Genomic DNA, 20,410 nt, shown 5'->3' with positions numbered 1-20,410 from the left:
AGCGTGCAAAGGGAGGGGTTCTCACGGTGTGAACCTACTTACCGACCTTTTTAACCGAATACTTACTAGCCGGAAGATGCCCAACTCTTGAAGACTAACTCAGTCTATAAATATATTGTATCACGTCACATTTTTTTGCACTTAAGTTGAAAAAATATAGCTTATTAATATAACATTTAATATAACACATTGCAAACACCAACGCGTTTGACATGCAATTATAAAAAAAACTTTTTCATCGCAGACCTGTGTAATCAAATAACGAATACAGTAGATTGTCCACTTAAGAATGGTTCTTAATATTTAATAGGTCATGTCTCGGTATAAAAGACAGCCAATAATATGAAAACCGCACAACGAAAGTAAAGGTCTTAGAAGTGGCAATTATGATAGTAGGAAATATGCGATGGTTCATAATTATATGTGTTTTATACTACTTACCCGTTATGTTGGGCTTGGACGACAATTCTATTAATCTCTCTGTGGATCACTTTGTCAATATTAAGACGAAGTATGTCTGTTTTTTGACATGTGGAAAGAGTAATTGTAAGTTTCAATATTATATTTTTATTAGTTGTAGATAACAATTACACCACGTTACATTCAAAACGGTATACACCTTTGTTTACATTGAGGTCTTACATAAATACAAGCTAATTTGTTATTATGAAAACTCATCTGGAGAAAATCAAAATTTGATTTTTTTGTAAAAGTTTTTTTTCACAAAAATAACGTTTCCTTATTCATTAGCATAAATATATAAACTACTACACTATCGATTCTTCTTTCGACAAATAAAATTATATTGATTAATTTGAACTATTCAATCTGACTTATCTAATAATATATTACCAGTAGTAGAAGGAATAGCGATGTCAAAAACACGGTGTAAGAATTCAGACATGTTAAATAGCTGTCGGACACTTCTAGATAACAAATATAAGTCGTTTTACAAAATTTTTACCTACGAATCTAAGGATACATTCGGTTCAGGTGCAGCAATCTTTGACCCTCAGGCAGATATAAGATTTAAATTTAAAATTAAGGCAGAAATATCTATAATGCATAGTGAGCTGATTGCAATTTCGGAATCTTTGTCATATGTTCATCTTGTGCCGGAAGTCAGGTTGTTATACTCTCTGATTCAAAGAGCGCCCTTTTTCACTTGGCTCGGTTAACCTCGACCTTTCGAGGACACCCGGTAGCCTATGATATTTTAGAGTCCATATGCAATAGACAAAGTGCAAATAAAACAATAATTATCCAGTGGATACCTTCACATATTGGAATCATGGGCAACGAGGAAGCTGACAAAGCAGCAAAACAAGCTATTCGTGACCGAATTCCTTATCAGTGCATACCTTTACATAGTGAAATTTTAAATAAATTCAAGAAAACATGTAAACAAAACTGGCAGGAATATTTTGATGAACGATCGCGACATAAAGGTATATGGTACAAGACAATTGTATGTGAACTTACTCATTGCCCATGGTTTCAAAAAATTAAAAGTAGCAGAAAAAATATTGTGACATGTATGAGACTTCGTTCCGGTCATATTCCGTCAAACAAATTTAATTTCATGATGGGCAAAACCAACACCTATAAAGGCGTACAATGTAACTGCATGGATGATGTTTATCACCGATTGATGGAATGCGTCGTTCCGGTCCCGTTTATTAAAATCATATAATGTGGGTGGTATATGTAATAGTTGGGTTGCGGTACCATCATCAAACGAAGCTAAGCTATTATTGAAAATGTATATATAGATTACTTGCTCATTTTCAAAAATACCTTATATAGAAAAGAAAATATTATGGACGTATTATATTATTGAAGTAATGTTAAGTTAATTAGGTGTTAAGTTGTTTTGATTTAGTATAATTATTATGTGTTTTGCTTGTACGGGGGTGACATAGTCAATTTGATGACTAAACTCCCAGGTAAAATAAAGGAAAAAAAACTATTCAATCTTTTTTTTTTCTCGCTGGACAAACACATTTATGTGTTTCCCACACATGAGGTGGGGGGATATGTGGGACTCGCCGGCGCTGAAGGCGCCGGAATACCCACTAAAAAACCAGCGGTAACCACTCCGTCTTGTCGGGAGACGTCACGGGATTGCTTGCGCATACTACCGTGCCGTCCCGACGGTTGGCCCGCTTCTGCGGGCCTCCAAATCCTAGGGGGTACTCGGGGTACGGACACCCCCTGGCCCCGGCGACACTCACGGCGGGAGGAGAAGATGCGCATAGCGCCTACGTCTTCTCCCCGGTCTTCTTCGGCGAAGCGGGTCAGCGGAGGCACTCTCCTCGCGCTCCCGCTCCGCGGCCTCCTTCTGCGTTGACATGACATTTTCGCAGAAGGAGACCATCTTCATCCAGCACCTTTTGCTACCAAGCATGGCATTTATCACGCTCAGCAGTGAAAGATCTCCGCCGATTAAAGTCGCCAGGGTAAGGCACTGAAGCCCCCAAGCGGCACACTCCATCAGAGTGTGGCACGCCGTGTCCGCAGGCGCACCACACTCGAGGCAGGAGGGCGTTACCCGCCTGACTATTCCGTGCAGGTACATACCGAAGCACCCATGTCCAGTAAGCACCTGAGTCAGTCTGAAGGTCAGTGTGCCGCCTTTTCTCGTTACCCAGCGACTCAAGTGGGGACGGACTCCTCCCACCTGCGAATCAGGGCTTGCTGGGCGAGAGTCCTGATTCGCAGCACCTCCTCCAACCTTGGACGGTCACCACGTGACTTCACTTCCGCCCGGAACCGGTACACTTCCGCGAACACCTCCGCCTGGAGCTCCCAAGGCGGATCACCCGCGAGAAGTGTTGCCGCTGTCCACGACACCGTACGATATCCGCGTATCCGCGTACCGCTATGATTCTCTGCGGCCTTCGCAAGAGAACCTTGTTCCGAGCGGTGAGAGCGTCCACCCAGATGGGAGTACCGTACAGAGCCATGGACCGCACAACACTGGCGTATAATCGCCGGCATGGCGTTTCCAGCCCTCCTACATTTGGTAGGAGCCGGCTTAAGGCAGCAGCAGCGTTGATGAGCTTCGGGCCAAGTTGGACAAAATGCTGCCCGAAGCTCCATCTTCCGTCCAGGGTCAGGCCCAGATACTTCATGTGGGCCTGCACCTTAATCACCGTTCCCTGGACGGTGATAAACGCTCCTCGAGAGAGACCTCGACGTGGACCGTGGAATAAGAGGGCCTCCGTTTTTGAGATGGAGACCCTCAAGCCCAACATTCCTATGCGGTCCACTGTGAGCGATGTACCGACTTCGGCCAGGCGAGCCACCTCCTGATAATTCCGCCCTGTCGCCGTGATGAGAGTGTCGTCCGCATAGCACAACACCCCCATCCTGGGAAGGACGGATGTCCGCAGGAGCCAGTCGAAGCTAACGTTCCACAGAATTGGGCCGAGAACTGACCCCTGTGGAACGCCACAGCCTACCCGACGCCGGACAAGACGCCCATCGCCCACGTCCCAGAGGACTACCCGGTCCTAGAGTTATGCCCCCAACAGCCTCCTGAGATAGGAAGGCACCCCGTGGTATCGGAGTGCCTCCCCAATAGTCTCGAAAGGAAGACTATTGAAGGCGTTCGCAAAATCTACCGATACTGCCAGAACTACGTCCCCTCGGGCCACCGCATCCATGGTTCGGGTTTTCAGGGCGTCCAGGGCGTCGATAGTTGATCGACCCGCCCTGAACCCGTACTGAGACTCTGACAGACCCGGCCCCACCTCGTCGAGGTGCTGAATAAGACGGGCAGCGAGAATTTTTTCGAAGAATTTGCCCGTCTCGTTCAGCAGCACAATCAGCCTGTATGCCGAGGAAGAATCTGGCGGTCGACTTTGCTTTGGCAACAGGACCAACTTTCCCTCTTTCCAAGACTTCGGAAACTGCCCGCTGCACAGACATTGGTCGAACAGCTCCCGAAGCCTTACGCCTAGGTATTCCAGAGCGTCACATAGAACACGCCGTGGAATCCTGTCTGGGCCCGGTGCAGTGTTTTTGGCTCTCAAGCGGTCGAAGGCCACCTTCATCTCCCGCTCCGTGATCAGTGGTGGAGCCACTGTGTCATCAATCATGGAGCGAGGGACCATCTGTGGAGGGACATGCTCACCTGGATGGGGGAAGAGTTCCCCGACCAGGCGCAGGAGGAGATCCGATGACATTGTCTCTGTCACGGGGGCACCCTGCGTGCGGTATTTTCCACGCACACTGCGGAACGGACACCCGCAGGGTTCCCAGTTCAGGCCCTAGCTTTCTCCTTGGCCTGACTTATCGCCAGCTGTAGGCTTTTTTCAGCTGACGATAAGCGGCCAATAGCTGTCCCTTCAAGTCCGCATCAAAGCCGTTGCGCCTCCTACAACGGACGTAAGCCCTTCGCGCCCGGCTGCACGTCACCCGAAGCTCTGCTATTTCGGGCGACCACCAATACACCTGCCGGCGCGGAGCTCTACGCCGGAACCTAGGCATGGCAGCATCGCAGACCTCTTTGAGGGCACTGCGCATGTGGCCCGCTAGCTCTTCTGCACTGGCGCCCTCCCACCTTCCTGTGGAACCCCACCGCTGTACGATGGCAGCCTCCCTGGCCAGCTCACGATCTAGCTGGCTAAGAGACCACCTCGGAAGCGTGGTTGGCACCCTAGAGGGTTCCACTGACCTGCGAGATGTAGAGATCTCAAACCGGATGTACCTGTGGTCCGACAGAGTCTCCACCTTCTCCTCTACTCTCCAAATCAACACTCTGATTCGAACATTCGCTCGAGATAACGAACACGTCCGCACGCTACGACGGTCAACGACGAATCAAACTATTCAATCTAATATATTTTGACCATGCGCATTATATATCATATCATATATATCAACAGCCAATCATTGTTCATTGCTGAACATAGGCCTCTCCCAAGGTGCGCCAAAGCTCCCTGTCCTCCGCCTTCCGCATCCAGTCGGTGCTCGCCACCTTCTTATGTCGGTGACTCTGGTTCTTTTCCGGATAATCTCATTTCTGATCTTATCCTTCAAAGATACTTCAAGCATAGCTCGTTCCATAGCAAGCTGAGCGACTTTGAATTTGTGGACTAGTCCCGCAGTTAGTGTCCACGTTTCGGCACCGTATGTCATAGCAGGTAAGACGCATTGGATGAAGATTTTCGTCTTCAAACATTACGGTATAGACGACTTGAGGACTTGACGAAGGTTGCCAAATGCTGCCCATCCCAAGAGAATTCTTCGATCGGCTTCTTTCTCGAAGTTGTTACTACCGACTTGTATAATCAGTCCTAAGTAGGTATATTCACTAACAACTTCGAGAGGTTTCCCTTCGACGTATATCGGTCCCGGCACGACATGCTTATTGAACATGACCTTGGTCTTGTCTAAGTTCATACCGAGACACACCGGGAAGACTCGCCTAGGCTACGCAGCAATTTGGTAAGTTGTTCCAGCGACTCTGCTATGATGAAGATATCATTGGCAAATCGAAGGCGTGAGATGTACTCGCCGTTTACATTGACTCCATACCCAGTCCAATCCAGCGTCTAGAAAACGTATTCCAACGCGTTAGTGAACAGTTTCGGGGATATTACATCCCCCTATCTCACCTCTCTGCGCAGTTGGATCGCCTTAGTCTTTAGACCTACCTACCTAGAGTCGTTGATGTGGACAGTCATGTAGCGACGTTGTACAGCATCTCAGTAGCTTGATATATCTCCAATCGATATGATTTTACTGCAATGAATCGAGCACTGCCTACGAGTCGAAGGCTTTCTCGTGATCCACAGCCATATGCCAATGCCATACACCGCGGCTGATTGTACTCTTCGGTCTTCTGTATGAACTGCCGAACGGTATGGATGTGGTCTACGGTGCTGTAGCCTGATCGAAAGCCGGCTTGCTCTGGATGCTGGAACTCGTCAAGTCGTCTGGCGAGACGGTTCGTGACGACTCTTGAGAACAGCTTATACACGTGACTCAGGGTTTTTTCACCTTTCTTGAAAAATAGTCACCTCACTCCCGCTCCACGTTTCCGGGGTCTTGCCATGTTGGATGACGGAATTAAAGAGGCTTGCTAACTCTTTCAGGATTGGAGTCCAGTGATTCCGTCATCTCCCGGAGCTTTGTTGTTTTTAAGCTGTTCATGCATGCGCATTCCATTTGAAAAAATAATAATATTCATAATAATCAATTTTGACGTCAATCACTTGGGAAAAGTTTGAAATCAGCGGTAATCAAAGAAACGCAAATAAATTATGTTAAAATTACTGTACTATATACAAACATTTTTTCAAACAGGGAATCACAAGTTTGTCAAGAAAATATCTTTCCATAATATTGCAGTTATAACTGGACATATTAGCAACAGACAAAAATTGGATTTAAAGCTTATCAACATATGCTTAAAACAAAGTTCGCTACCTATTGGAATATTAATAAATCCAAAATGTCCATCATTCGAAGACGTTATGTCTTATGTAAGTATAAATAGAAAATATTTAAAAATATACAATTTTCAATTTGATTTTCTTATTTTATTGCAAAATTTTAGGCTTCAGAAAATTTACTGTTCGATACAACACACAAATGGCTGATTAATGAAGAAACCAAAATTTTACCTGATGATTTATCTTTAATAATAAATGAAAAATACGATTATGAAAATTTTAATACAACAGAAAGAGCAAATGATGCGGCCGATATTGAGACTCCTATCATTAATGTACTTAAAAATCTTAACTTGAGCGTTGATGCTGATATCACCGTTTCAATAACGAAAGGTGATATAACTATTTTTGAGTAAATACATAAAACAAAAAGCTGATAACATTGATGATACAACTCCGCTAATTATTGTATATCCAGTATAGATGAGATATAGTAAAGAAGAAATTTTTTTTTTAAATTGCTTCACGTTAAAGTAATTTTAGTCTATATGAAATTAAATATAACAAAAAATATTAATATCATTTTCATTCCAATATAGACTCTTGGAGATATGATTTGTACGAGATGTTCAACTTTGGCAAATGTCGTGGAGGAAAATTTATAATACAACATATAGGTAGTTGGGATGAAGAGAAAGGTAATAAGTTAAATAAGATAAAAAAAAATATGGAATATACAAACATCACTTTTATTTGTATAGACAATAAATTACAGCCTTAACTATTTTGTCTAGAGGCCTTCTTTCTTATAAGGGAAATTGTTTTGAAGTCAATACATTGCCGGCTTGATGAATAATGTCAGAATTTCATTCAGCAAAGTCATGCTAGACCACCAAGAGACCTAAACGACGCGTTCGGATTTCAAACTATGTCATTTGTCATAAGCTAAAAATAAAAAATAAAATAACTTTATTATTTTGTTACCAAACGAAATACGCGAACAATTAAAACATGATAAATAGGAAGGATAGGAAGGAAAATATTACACTGATACTGTCCACTTGATTAATAAGACACTTTTACAAAACATGACTAATTTAAAATATTTTCAAGTGATATTTCAAGATTAAACATGTTTTTATCAAATCTATCGATCATATGCAACACAATAGAGATTTCCACACGACAAATAAAACTATAATTATTCTTCTTCTTCTTAGAATTTACTCAAAATAACAGGAATAGAAGGACTTCACGGTAGTATGCGTAGGCCATCCCGTGACGCCTCAGATACGGCTGGTTTTTAGTAGGTATTCCGGTGCACTTAAAAAAAAACCATTTCTTATAATACTTAAGTTAACAAATATTTCAGGCTTAAACCTTTCCAAGATGTTTAAATATTATCGAAGGTGGAATTTTCAACAGATGGCCCTCAAAATGATCATATCTGTGAGTAAGACAAACCAATTTAAATAAAAACGCTTTCTACTAGAGCGAGTATCATTTATAAATTAATTTTCAGACAGACTTGGAAATGGGACTGTTGATAGTAAGTGGTCACCCATAGGTATAGGCAAACTATTTCTCAACGTGTAATAAAATACTTATACCATAGGGTCCTCCAGACCGATTTGGACCACGGCGGCCAATTTCAAGAGAGATTAGTCAACGGCGCAGGAGATATTGTACACAATTTAGACGCAGGACCAAAGGTTTTACATGCTTTCCGAAGCACGGGAGTGTATATGCTTACAACTTCCAGACCCCGGGCTGCTACTGAGAACTTTCTGAAAGAAAAACCCAATAACTTCTTATTGGCCCGACCCAGGAATTGCACCCAGGGGCTCCGGGTCAGCGGCCTTATTGGATATAAGTTCAAGTCCAAGCCACTAGACCAACGAGGCAGTCAGTTATGCCATATTTCTTATAGAAAGGTCGTATATACATATATATACAACGTTTCTTAGCGACTGCTAACTTAAACATTGATTTATCGCTTTCTGACATTATTGATTCCACATTTAAAAGAAGAAAACAAAGCATTGTTTAACTAACCATTGCTACACAGCGTTAGACAATGTTTATAAGTAAAGCAGCTAGTACTTAATAGTTACTATAAATTATATAAACGGGCCGGTTGGTGTGGTTGGTACAGGTACAGGACAGATATTTGTGTGCATGAACATATCTGTTTGTCCTGAGTCTGGGTGTAATTATCTATATAAGTATGTATTTACAAAAGAAAAGTAGTATATGTAGTATATATGTTGTCTGGTTTCCATAGTACAAGCTCTGCTTAGTTTGGGATTAGATGACCGTCTGTGAATAATGTCCCAGGATATTTATTATTAGTATATAAATAAAACTTATCTAATCAGAGTATTCTTTGCTAGATGACTCCAGTACCAAAGGTGTTTCATCCAGAGATGTTATTAGGTAGGATCCCAGATCCTTCAGTCGCTGTCGTAAGTCAAACTGGTTCCCAGGTGCTGAACGAAATAGCAGAAATTCACAATTTCAGGTACTTTTTTGTATTTTAGACATAATTTTTTTTTTTTAAATAATCCATATTTTGAACGCAATGACATATACCTCAAAGGCCCCTTGCCTTTAAGGTATATAAAGAGATTTAATAAAATCACAACGCAATTATTATAATAGATATATAAACATTTAAGTGCAAATCGCAGAATCGGAGCAGTAGGCATACATGACGAGGAAATACTTGGGAACCCTGCATTGATACTCATTAAAAAATATTATGAAGACTTTGTGAAATATTTCAGGTACACCTACACTGTAGTCGATCGATGGATTGGTGACTATAATCGGAATCATTCATATGTAAGTTTAATGTTAAAAATCAAAAGTAGTTGCTCCAAAACGCAATACACGTACACACGTACACGTATGTACGTTTGTAGTCATATTTACTATATACTAAAAACCAATGTTATATAATTTTGATTCTGTAAAATCTTAAACATAGAAGCAATTGGCTTGAAAAGATATTCATCGGCCTCGATATAAAACGACGATGCCTAAATGAGTTTGGTGGTAATATATCCCACTATATGTTTGGATGTTTGTTACTCGATCACGCAAAAACAACTAAACGGATTGCAACGAAATTTTGAAACAGATATAGTTACTTATACATTGCACTCATATATAGTTTACCTAGCACCTAACACCGAAGGTCATTCACCTAGTCACTGATATAAACAGTTTTTTTTTTAACAGGCAGTAACAAACGGTCTTTACTTCAGGGAACACGACATAACACCAGTTCTGCGATTATTACCATCTCATTTTTCAAGATTTGACGTGGTTTTCCCCACTGTTACACTTATCGAGTAAGTAATCTTTTACGGTGTAAAAAAGTCAAATCTTAAATAACCAATGTGCTACCAACCTTAGGAGTAACAGCCTGTGAATGTCCCACTGCTGGATTAAGGCCTCCTCTCCCTTGCTTTTTTGAGGAGAAGGTATGAAGCTTATTCTAACACAATGCTCCAATGCGGGTTGGTGGAATACACATGTGGCAGAATTTTAGTAAAATTAGACACATGCAGGTTTCCTCACGATGTTTTCCTTCACCGTATAGCACGAGATGAATTATAATCACAAATTAAGCACATGAAAATTCAGCGGTGCTTGCCCGGGTTTGAACCTACGATCATCGTGTAAGATTTACGCGTTCTTACAACTGGGCTATCTTGGCCTTGGGAACTAAGATGCTATGTCATTTTGCCTGTAGTTACATTAACGCACTCACCGAGAACAGAACAATACTAAGTATTACTGCTTCGCTGTAGAATAGAAGATGAGTGGGTGGTGCCTACCCAGACGAGCTCGCACAAAACCCTTGTATCAATTTTATAAACATGTTTCAATTAAAACATTATATATAACGGATTAAAATGTCCAACCGAATTTTTAGAAACAATGTCAGCATAGCTGGCGTTCAGCGACAGCTATCTCCTGGCTAACAGTTAATACGCTCACTTTTAAATGTTGAAATTAAAGTTAATAATTTTAATTAAATAAAAAAAAAAGAATTAAATACTATTATTTATTTTTTAATACTATTTTTAATTAAATACTTTTTATTTTTTTACTACTTAGAATTTTAGAACGTAAATCTAATAACAAAAAAAAAAACATTTTAAAACTGCAAACAAAGTTGACCGGTTGAGAGTAAAAATGAAACCCCTTTTTATTTTTATCTAATAGCAATTCATAAACAAATGAGTATTGCTACTTATAAATTATAAGTTTAATTTTAACGATCACTGTTAATTGAGAACGTAAAGTTAGTTCAAAACATTTTTAAAAACAACTAATAGTGCAAATGAAACTTGTTTGCAAATGAAACTGTTTTACGAGACTTTAAATAATGCAACTTATTGTCTATTTAAGTCAATAATCAAAGTAATCAAAATAACATAACAATTATGTGTTGTTTCATATAAATCCAAATAATAATTATTAAATTGAATTTTTAATTTAAAAATTAACTTTTTTACAAATGAGGAGTAATGGTTCGTTTCAGAGTATTAAGTCATGACACCTTTTTTAGTGAAGTAGACTTGAAAATTCATTTAGCAATAATCAACACAATTAAATACTTAGGAAAGAGTCTTATGATTTTACGTCGACATATATTATCTTTGTCTTATACTACCGTCATACGGTTAATGATCAAAGAAAATAATTTCTCGTTTCATATCATTAAATTTTACTATTCAACTGAAGAGTGAGTGAGCCAGTAGAATCGCAGACAAAGGATGTGTCATCTTAGTTACGTCATAATATTGGTTGGTGAGGCATTAACGGTTTAATATAGTCCATGAGTACAGGTTATTTCTTGCAGTATACATAAGGAGTTGATGCCATGTACCATCAACCATTATTATTATTTCCAAGTTTTACCATTTATTATTAATAAATATAATCGATTAAATATGAATTTGTTGTTTTTTTTTTTGCAGAACAAGATACTACTACAGAATCCCGTCTTATGGCATTGGAAAGTTCGAAAATCAATTCTTACAACCACTGTCTACTGCCACCTGGTGGTGTGTGGTAGCCATGGGAGCACTCTGTGGTATTGTCTTACTGCTATCAGCGATCGTGGAAGAACCTCCAATAACCCTTGATTATGCGTTTTTCTCAGTCCTGGCACTGATTTGCCAACAATGTATGTATTTCGTTTATTTAAACATTATTATTTAAAATATCAAATATTAATTGGTATTATATAAAATCTAATTGTGAAATTGTGAAATTCAATAGAAGAGGTGATATTATAGTTTTACAGGCGTTTGCGCAAACGCAGATGCACTCTCTATTCCCTGCCGTTCAAATTCAAATCGATCGCAATATGATAACACAGAACATAGTACTGGTGTGGGATTTAAGATGTTACGTGTTATCCGAAGCACAGGAGTATATACTCTACCTTTTGCTAAGCCCCAAGCTATATCGAGTCGAAAAATAACGTCACTTAATCGCATATAAAAATGTTTTAAATAGACTTAATATTGAAAATATTTAATAATTTTATTTTTAATGGTAAAAGGATTATTTCTTTTCAGTTTTTGAAGAAGTTGAGGATTTAAGGCGCGTATCATCAGGTATTAAATTTGGCTTAGTTGTTACAACGCGTGAATTTTAAGCGATGATCGTGAGTTCACCCAGGAAAGCACTGAAATTTAGTCACATGAGTATTCCACCAACCCGCATTGGAGCAGCGTGCTGGAAAAAGTTCCAAGCCCTTCTCCTCAAAATAGGAAAGGCCTTAGCCCATAAGTGGGACATTCACAGACTGTTACTTACTTACTTAGATTTAACATAATTTAATATGCACAGTCTACTAAATGGATCTAACACACTCGTTGGATCAAGCGAAATAAAATAACTATCACACGGAAACCATTAAAACTGACATTATAATTATTGATAAAACTTATCTTATGTATGTAAAGCTCATTAAGAGATAGTTAAAACATTAATGTTACGTTACATTTATCATTTTAGGTATAGACACTCCAGTTTACCTTAAATACACCATTTTATATCAAATATAATGTTCAGACGTAGGGTAAGCTTATGTATACATAAAATAATCGTATTTATTGTATACTGTATTGTAGCTTGTGACATTGGCATAGAGTGTTGGGAGGAGCTCGCTTCCCAAAGGGCATCTTGGCGCTCTACCATCTACAAAAAGATCAAAACGTTTGAGGAAAACCATCTTCACGCACTAGACGAAAAGCGCCAGTTAAGAAAAGAGAGACCTAAGCCATCCTACACATACACATACAACTCTGTGGGCCAATTGTATTGTAACACGTGTCGTAGGGTTTTTAAAACCAAATTTGCCACCTCATATCCTATGAGTTATTCCTTACGCCATTGGTTTCCTGGCAGAGATCGCTATGTAGCGATAATGTTCCCAAAGTTGTATGCTACTCGTATTTAGAATGGATACGAATCCATGTTGTGTATATATTTTTTATTTTTAATCTTTTTGGTGTACAATAAAGAATAAAAAAAATGAAGTAATAATGAAGCTAATATTGTTGTTTCTCAGCCCGTAAGTTAACGACATTAGTAACTGGATTTTCATGCATTCTCATATACAACTACTACACAAGCAGCGTTGTGAGCTGGCTCCTCAATGGACCCCCACCCTCCATCAACTCTCTGTGGGAACTCATCGACAGCCCACTGCAGCCGGTTTTACAAGATACAGGATACTCATATTCATGGTTACAGGTTCGTCATTCACAATTCACAATATAAATCATTTATGGGATATATAACCATATATATTTATCGCCTCCAACCAATCTATAAGGTTTCTATTCCTACTACATTTTTCCTTTCTCGAATATTTTCTTGTCTTCAACGAATAATCTAGATATTTTTTCATAGTGCGGATATTGAGCTTTTGATAAAGATTTTAATTTTAGATGCCGGATTATTATTATAACAAAAAGAACGCAAAAGCCGAAGATGAAATGAAGAAAAAAATATTAAGTGTGAAGAAGAAAATAAATAATATTTTGATATCAGTGAACGATGGTATTGATTTAGTTAGGCAAGGAGGTAATTACAAAACATATATTTTTTAATTTACAATAATCAACTAAATATTAATCATTCGCTGCATCGCCTCTTCCTCTCCAATAATATTGGGAATTAATTCATGTACCTTGTTCTTGTGATTTCACTGGCTCGGTCACACTTCAAACCGGAATACAACGATACTAAGTTTATTAGACGAATAAATGGTGGTTCCTAGACGAGTTTCTTCAAAGTCCTACCCTGTGAAAATTGTATGAGATTTTTTATATTTTTAAGGTTACGTGTACCATACTGATGTGAACAGCGCAAATAGCAGGATATCTCAAACATTTACACAAACGGAACTGTGTGATTTGGATTCATTGAATTCAATGGAGAAAAACGTATTGTACCCATGTGTACAGAAGCATAGTCCGTATAGAGAATTTTTTATTTGGAGGTAAGCTTCTGTGATATTTAATATCACTTAAAAAATATTTCGCTTTTCTTCCTACTACCTTGTTAGTGGCTAGCTTATAAGAATGCAGTTTCTGAGGACCTAGATTTATTACGTGGGCTTTGCCAAGTCAGGTTGTCACATTTTTTTGGGTTTATTGGTTAACACTATTTATGTTACTCAATAGGTAAGTAAACTAAGTTAGACCTGCGACTCTCCGGTCGTGTTAGATTACCGCCCATTGGATTATAAGATTGTGGTTAAAACAGCGCAGCTGATATGTATATCCTAACTCTTATGGATTGATTAGTGCACATTTTAGTGCACAGCCCGTAAAAGCAAAAGTAGATTCTTATTTATCTACATCATCTTAAGTAATTTTCATATAATCTAAATTAATTATGACTGGAAAATATCGTAAGCTACCTTATGATTTTCCAAAGAATACTTTCATTAGTGTAGAGTAACTTAACAACATCTTTATCATGGCATATGATATGATTCATCTCGTAATTCCTACTCACTTTTGTTGAGAAACCGAAGCAACACAAAACAACGCATCACGTGAATAAGTTTATTTAGTCAATTTATATTTTAATAGTCCATTTATGTCTTCAAATTTTTATTTGTTGTAGTCTATCTCGTCTCATGGAAAGGGGTATAATACGATGTATACAACAACGGACATGGTCTCATGGCGTGAAATGTGAAGGCAGTTCCCCGAGAGCTTTAGCTTTAGGAGGTGCTGCTCCAGCATTCATACTCCTAGCAGCTGGATATATTTTAGGGACGGTCATCATGTTATTTGAAAGGTAAACAACTGGTAAAAATATAGTAGTGCCATTTTCTTGGTTGTAGGGCTTTGTGCAAAACCACCTTTTTTTTCTCGCTGGTAATTTATGTGTTTCCCCCACATGAGGTGGGGGGGGGTATGTGGGACTCGCCGGCGCTGAAAGCGCCGGAATGCCCGCTAAAAAACCAGTGGTACCCACTCCGTCTTGTCGGGGGACGTCACGGGATCGCTTGCGCATACTACCGTGCCGGTGCAAAACCACCTGGGTATTATCCATTTATCACATTCTACCGCTAAATACACTTAAAAATACTGAGTATTGTTGTTTTCTGGTTTGAAAGGTGGGTGAGCCAGTAACTACAGGCACACAGAACATTTTTTACATCTTAGTTCAAAAGGTTTGTAGCGCAATGTAATTTTAAGGAATGTTAATTTTTTTTTGCAACAACGTCTATGAGCGATAGTGATTATTTACTATCGAGTGTTCTTAATTTATAAACAAAAAAAAATAGACGTTTTATTAAGAAAGACAGCGGATATCATTTATAATCGATATTATTATAGTACTGACTATTAAGGCAGTAATCAGCTATAATAGGCATTCGCACTTGTAAATTTATATACTCATATTAACGAATTCTCACAACATATATACGATATATATTTAGGATGTTATGTGTACTAGCAATTGATTTAATCTTTATTGACTATTAGCAATTGCATAGCTGCAAACTTAACACCATCTATTATCTTTAAATAAAATCTGCTAGTCAACCTTCCTGCCAAACAGATATTATATTACTCTCAAAATCAAAATGATTTATTCAACAATAAAGCAATTACTACCACCGGTTCGGAAAAGAAACACCCAGCTCTGAGAAGAACCGGCGAAAGAAACTTAGCGGGGTTTTTTTATTTTTGGTATTACATGTATCATGTTTTTTTTTTACAAAAAAAAGGGAAATAGCCATGCGGCGATCGGCTCAGTTCCAATATGTCATTTATCATCCATAAATTCATTAATTGTATACTAACATTTAGAACACAAGCGTTCGTTTACATTTTTTTTAAATTTAGCAAATGATGTGCGGATATCAGGTACCACACAAGTTAGATCTGAACAAAGCCCTAGAAATGGTATTCTAATTATATTCATATAAAATCGGAGTGGTTTTTTTTAATATGTTGTTTCATTTAATATGTAATCTTAATATTGAATACTTTGTTTTTCAGACTTAAATGGAAACACGACGAGTCGAGACTTAGACGCTTTTAACTACGAAGTACAAGCACTTATAAAGCTTAAATCTAACTTATCAATAATGTTCACTACACTTTGCCTTTCACAATCACTTTTAATAAAAATGTTTTAGAGAGTGTGTCTATTTCTAAGGACAAATACTACATTTGAAAATGAATTATATGTTCGCTAATACGTTGTTATATTTAATTTTTCCCTTATACACTTTATATAAAATAAATAAAACGCGTAAAACTAGTAAATTTAGTATTTACGCTTTGTTTAATTGTTTGTTTCATCCAAAATATTTGGAAATAAGTATTGCATACATGTCATGGCTGTGAAGGGCACCATTGGTCTTTTCCCACTCTTTGCGTTCGGATACTATGGTATCTGTTGCTATGTCGAGTCATAATAGACATAGTATTCTGTGGTGGGAGATATCGATGTTACCTGGAAATTATTTGATCGCATTATGTTCAGTTTATGCCATTCGTAAAATTATTGTTATTAAGCATTAATTTGGTAAGTATATTATAATTATTTGCCGTGGAGTACCGGCTTAGAATAGTACTCCCCCAATCTCATCCCGTGGGTGTCGTAAGAGGCGACTGAGGGACGGGAAAAAGGGGGGATGGGATGCAGCGTCCCCCCCCCATAAACATCTTACCCCCCTACTGCGCTCGCCAACACGCCTGCCCAGCGCGGCGAGTATGGGCAAACCCTCTCTAATGGCAGATGCGCCCAAAAAAAGGCCCCCAGACGCTCGATGAGGCTGGACCATCACCTCGCCGAATTAGAAGTAGAGTTAAGTCATATAAACTGGCATGTACTGGGGTTACCTGAAGTCCGAAAACAGGGGGAGGACACGATAACTCTAGAGTCCGGTAACTTACTCTACTTCCGCGAAGGTGATAACCTCTCCCAGGGTGGTGTCGGTTTTCTAGTCAAAAAGGATCTCATTAGCAGCATTGTGGAAATCAGTAGTGTGTCGAACCGGGTAGCGTACCTTGTCCTAACACTTTCCGACAGGTACTCCCTGAAGGTCGTACAGGTATATGCGCCAACTTGAGATACTCTGATGATGTGGTCGAAGCGATGTACGAGGACATCGCAAAGGCCCTCAACGACACCTCGAAGGCCCACTACAATGTTGTTATGGGAGACTTTAATGCTAAAGTGGGAGTACAAGATAGCGGTGAATCGAAAGTCGGACCTTACGGCTTGGGCTGCAGAAATCACAGGGGGCAAATGCTGGTAAACTTTCTCGAAGCGCAGGGGCCCTTTTTGATGAATTCTTTCTTTCAAAAGAAGCCTCAGAGGAGGTGGACCTGGCGAAGCCCCGATAACGTGAACAGGAACGAGGTAGACTTTATCATTTCGAATAAAAGGCACATATTTAGAGATGTTTCAGTGATCAACAGGCTTAATACCGGAAGTGATCTCCGCTTGATTCGAGGCACTCTAAATATCGACTTCAAAGCCGAAAGATCGAGAATGATGAGGTCTACTCTCCGACCTACCATGCTCCAAGCTGCTCAAGGCTCCAAAAGTTCCAAATGGAACTTCAAAATCAATTCACCGCGTTGGAAACCGTAAGCAGCATTGATAAGAAAACCGACACGCTGGTCAAAATACTGCAAAACACATCCCGCAAGTGTTTTCCGCCACAGAGAAGAGACAACGCACCAAAACTCTCTGCTGAGACACTCGAGCTCATGAGAAAACGACGAGAACTACCATCGTTTTTGTCAGATAAGGCCTTAAATCGAACAATAAAAACGCTGACGCGACGATATCCGACGCTCCAATACCCGTGCCATCAAGGCTGCGATTGAGCAAAATCGGGGATCGAAATTGTTCGCTCGCAAGTTTGGGAGGCCGCGTCTGACAAAACTTAAAACTGAAAATGGTGGAGTCGTTACCTCTAGGCCTGAGATTGTCGGAGAAGTAGAGAGGTTTTATGGGCAGTTGTTCTCTTCAAGATCGGATAAATCCGTGGGAATCAGTATTGATGACCAGTGCGCCCCTCTTACACGCCATTACTCCGAGGAGTTCCCGGTCGTTGACAAAGGCGAGATTAGGGCGGCTCTAGAACAGCTTAAAAACAACAAAGCTCCGGGAGTTGACGGAATCACAACAGAGTTGCTTAAGGCAGACGGGACTCCGGTCCTGAAAGAGCTAGCAAGACTCTTTAATTCCGTCATCCAACATGGCAAGACCCCGGAAACGTGGAACGGGAGTGAGGTGGTACTGTTTTTCAAGAAAGGTCATAAAACCCTCTTGAAAAACTACAGACCAATCTCCCTCCTGAGTCACGTGTATAAGCTGTTCTCAAGAGTCGTCACGAACCGTCTCGCCAGACGACTAGACGAGTTCCAGCCCCCAGAGCAAACCGGCTTTCGATCTGGCTACAGCACCGTGGACCACATCCATACTGTTCGGCAGATTGTGCAGAAGACCGAAGAGTACCGACATGACCGAAGGTCATGTTCAATAGGCATGTCGTGCCGAGACCGATATACGTCGAAACCTCTCGAAGTTGTTAGTGAATATACCTACCTAGGACAGATAATACAAGTCGGTAGGAACAACTTCGAGAAGGAAGCCGATCGAAGAATTCGCTTGGGATGGGCAGCATTTGGTAACCTTCGTCAAGTCCTCAAGTCGTCTATACCGCAATGTTTGAAGACGAAAGTCTTTAATCAATGCGTCTTACCTGCCATGACATACGGTGCCGAAACGTGGACACTAACTGTGGGACTAGTCTACAAATTCAAAGTCGCTCAGCGTGCTATGGAGCGAGCTATGCTCGGAGTATCTTTGAAGGATAAGATCAGAAATGAGATTATCCGGAAAAGAACCGGAGTCAACGACAAAGCTTGCAAAATTAGCAGGCTGAAGTGGCAGTGGGCTGGTCACGTATGTCGTAGGACCGATGGCCGTTGGAGCAGACGAGCCCTAGAGTAGAGACCGCGAATCGGCAAGCGCAGCGTAGGGCGCCCTCCAGCCAGGTGGACCGACGACCTTAAGAAGGTGGCGGGCACCAACTGGATGCGGAAGGCGGAGGACAGGGAGCTTTGGCTCACCTTGGGAGAGGCCTATATTCAGCAGTGGACAACGATTGGCTGTTGATTGATTGATTGATTATAATTATATCATATAAAAAAACAACAAATATAACAGGTACATCACGAGTAACTTTGGCATTACTTTATGCCGAAAATAACTAAAGACACGGGTTAAGCCAAGTCCCACTCCGTTGGCTGCAGCTTCTACCTTCTGCAGGAGCTGGTAGGTAATTGTGGACAGGTTTAAATTACTAAGAGATTAGTGAAATGGCTTGATTATAACTTGTGGTACTATGAGTATTATTAAGTACTTTATTTTGAAAATTTGTATGATATTATACATACATACATACATTGTAAATTAAGTGTGGTTAATAAAGCTATATTAGCTGTCGAATGTAATATCTGGTCTATTCAAATTAAAAAAGAATTGTTATGTCTTTAAGGAAAGCTCGATCAAAATATAATTTTTATTGTGGAAATTTCTAAAATAATTTCTTTCTTTTATTTATTGTGCGGTCAAACGGAATCTATAAATTTGTATTGAAGGGCTAATTGATCTTCTCCGACACTTGATTGACATAAATTTTAGCGATGTCTTCGTGTCGATTTTATGTTTGTAAATTAAAAAAGGATTTCGTTTTGATTAAAAAATATTACCTAAAAAAATTTAAGTGTATTGTATATGTTTTGAATGTCTGTGAATGTCCCCTTTCTTGGCTGCTTACGAAATTTGTTCATTATGGTACTAATTTTACTTTGTTTGATCTTCGGACCTGTTATGGTCTAGTTTATTATCCCGAAAGCATAAGTAGTAGGTACAGCAGCGCTGTTAATATCATTTTCTTGTATTTAGTGCATGTAGATAAGGATATTTCCTATACATTTTGTAGAAGTGGTTCTAATGTGTTTAATGCCGTTAATTGATGGTAAGGTAAGGCGCAGTATAAATTGGTTCATATCAGGTGCCCTTCGTCTGCACGCAATAAAAATAATGGTTGACGTCTTGCACAATTATTATTATTATTTATTTAACTTGACATACTTCCATGTTTCCATTACATTCATTCCTAATTCTTATTAATTATTCTCATCTATAAAAGCACTTTAGGACAATATCTTTGGAATATATAAAAAAAGGGATTGATAAAAATAATCATATAACAAATACAGTAGATCGTCTACTTAAGAATGGTTCTTAATATTTAATAGGTCATGTCTCGGTATAAAAGACAGCCAATAATATGAAAACCGCACAACGAAAGTAAAGGTCTTAGAAGTGGCAATTATGATAGTAGGAAATATGCGATGGTTCATAATTATATGTGTTTTATACTACTTACCCGTTATGTTGGGCTTGGACGACAATTC

At 39.5% G+C, this 20,410-nt stretch overlaps 1 protein-coding gene across 1 annotated transcript; it reads left to right on the top strand.

The window, feature by feature from the left end:
• The first annotated feature begins 7,826 nt into the window (after positions 1-7,826).
• LOC126770951 (ionotropic receptor 75a-like) lies at positions 7,827-14,751 on the top strand. Its single transcript, XM_050490578.1, has 10 exons — positions 7,827-7,853; positions 8,798-8,925; positions 9,191-9,252; positions 9,652-9,760; positions 11,399-11,607; positions 12,005-12,043; positions 13,003-13,187; positions 13,385-13,520; positions 13,776-13,938; positions 14,571-14,751. Exons 1-10 carry the CDS (start codon positions 7,830-7,832, stop codon positions 14,749-14,751), a joined length of 1,236 nt encoding a protein of 411 aa, XP_050346535.1. The 5' UTR covers positions 7,827-7,829.
• The last annotated feature ends 5,659 nt before the right edge of the window (positions 14,752-20,410 follow it).

Source organism: Nymphalis io, chromosome 9 (assembly GCF_905147045.1).
Source record: "Nymphalis io chromosome 9, ilAglIoxx1.1, whole genome shotgun sequence".
Lineage (NCBI taxonomy): Eukaryota > Metazoa > Arthropoda > Insecta > Lepidoptera > Nymphalidae > Nymphalis > Nymphalis io.
The sequence above is the reverse complement of the archived record's forward strand: the minus strand, read 5'-3'. Positions and strand labels throughout refer to the sequence as shown.